Source organism: Crocuta crocuta, unplaced genomic scaffold (genome assembly GCF_008692635.1).
Source record: "Crocuta crocuta isolate KB4526 unplaced genomic scaffold, BGI_CrCroc_1.0 scaffold613, whole genome shotgun sequence".
Lineage (NCBI taxonomy): Eukaryota > Metazoa > Chordata > Mammalia > Carnivora > Hyaenidae > Crocuta > Crocuta crocuta.
Genome location: NW_027528880.1, coordinates 927,425 through 929,223, shown reverse-complemented (window position 1 = coordinate 929,223; position 1,799 = coordinate 927,425). Strand labels below are relative to the sequence as shown.

At 67.0% G+C, this 1,799-nt stretch overlaps 1 protein-coding gene across 1 annotated transcript in view; it reads left to right on the top strand.

The window, feature by feature from the left end:
* The first annotated feature begins 4 nt into the window (after positions 1 to 4).
* The window catches only part of CHRNA4 (cholinergic receptor nicotinic alpha 4 subunit), a 14,652-nt gene continuing 12,857 nt past the window's right edge, over positions 5 to 1,799 (top strand). Inside the window, exons 1-2 of the mRNA XM_077756795.1 lie at positions 5 to 86; positions 1,454 to 1,605. Coding sequence (XP_077612921.1) covers positions 5 to 86; positions 1,454 to 1,605 — 234 coding nt within the window. The remainder of the gene's footprint in view (positions 87 to 1,453; positions 1,606 to 1,799) is intronic.

The following is a 1,799-nucleotide window of genomic DNA, read 5'->3' as shown; positions in this document are numbered from 1 at the left end:
CGCCATGGAGCTCGGGGGCCCCGGGGCGCCGCCGCCGCCGCTGCTGCCGCCGCTGCTGCTGCTGCTGGGCGCCGGCCTCCTGCCCGGTAAGTTTCGGGGCGCTCGACAGGCCCCCTTTCGTCCAGTTCAGGGAAGCCTTGGATCTCCGGAGCCAGAGAAGGGGAGGCTCCTGGCTGCGGTCCCGAGCTGCGGGTGCGCGCAACGGGGCAGCCGCGGAGGCTCCCCCGCCAGACGAAAGGCTGTCCTGCGGTGCGGACTGAGCCGGGCGAGGAAGGAGTTAACTCGCCCGCCCGTGCGGGAGAGGGGTTTGGGTGGGGATGGGGGGCTGCCGTTTTGGGAGCTGGACCCAGAAGCCCCAACTTGGGTAAAGAGAGGCGGGGGCCGTCTCTCCCCCTCTTTATCCATTTGGCCACATTTTCAGACAGACACCCCCATGCCTGCTCCTGATATGGGGGGTCAGAGCGGCGGCTCGCGCCCTTGACCTCACCCCACCCACGCGTCCGCCGCCGCCCCAGGCTCAGCGGGACAGCCGAAGTCCCAGCCCCCTCCGCCTTCCCCTCCCCCACCCGGGGCAGCCACCTTGGTATTTGTAGGTTGGGGGAGGGAATTTAAGCTCCCGGCCTCCCCAGTGAGGGGTGGGCCACACGGTTCAAGGGAGCCAGGGAGCCGGAGGAATAAGTTGGGTTGGGGAGCTCTGGACTGAGCGTGAAGGGCCCGGGACTGAGCCAGGACTGTTTGTGGGTCCCCTTCTAACCCGGGTGTGTGACTCACCCGTGAGCTGGTAGCCTGTTCTCCTCCCCAGACCCCCTTATGGTGCAGCGGCCCCAGTGCAGGTGCCCAGGAGAGACAGGCGGGTCCTCAGATTACAGGCTGGTCACTGGGGCTGGGCTGGGTCACAGCTGCCCCTCCCAGGGAGTGTGTGGTGGGGAGGTGGGGGGTGACCCTTGACTCATGGAAGGCAGTCTCTGTGTCCGTCCAGGAACGCAGGGTGCTGGAACGGGTGTCCGGGTCTGCTGGTACCTCAGGGTTGCTGGCAGCTACGGGAAGTGGGCTCCCCATTCCCCACCCCGCTTTGGGCCGGTCCCCACTGTCCTGGAATCCTGCGCGATCCCCACCTTGTGGTTTTCAGAGCTCTGCCAGGAGCTGGAGATTCAGCCCCTCCTTCTGGAAGTCACGTCTGACAGGGAGACTTACCCCAATCAGCACTTACCAGATCAGTTGTCTGTTTGGGGGTACCGTGCAGGGTGCTTGAGGGGTCTGGAAAGGCTTCCCCAAGGGAGTTGCATGTTTACCCAGAGGGTAGGAGAGAAACCGAGGCCAGGAGTAGGGCCGGATGTGCAAATGTCCTGAGGTGGATGGAACTGGAAGGAAGGCGGAGCCAGGTGGAGGCCGGGGTGGGCGGCCGTAGGCCCACACCCTCCGCCCTCCAGCCGCTCGCCTCCCTGTGCCACAGGGAGCAGCCCCGTGGAGACCCGGGCCCACGCGGAGGAGCGGCTGCTGAAGAAGCTCTTCACCGGCTACAACAAGTGGTCCCGGCCTGTGGCCAACATCTCGGATGTGGTTCTCGTCCACTTCGGGCTGTCCATCGCGCAGCTCATTGATGTGGTAGGTGCCCAGGGTGGGAAACGGGCAGCTCTGAGCAGTGGAGGCTCTGCCCGAGGGCACTCCTGTCGCCCGCCCGGAGGAGGCCGGCCTGGCCGGGGCGCCTGGAGGCGCGGGGGGCTGCCGTCCGAGCTCCATGCGAGCTGCGCGTGTCCAGCCCCGGCAGCGTCCTGCCTACGCGCCCTCGTGGGGGAACC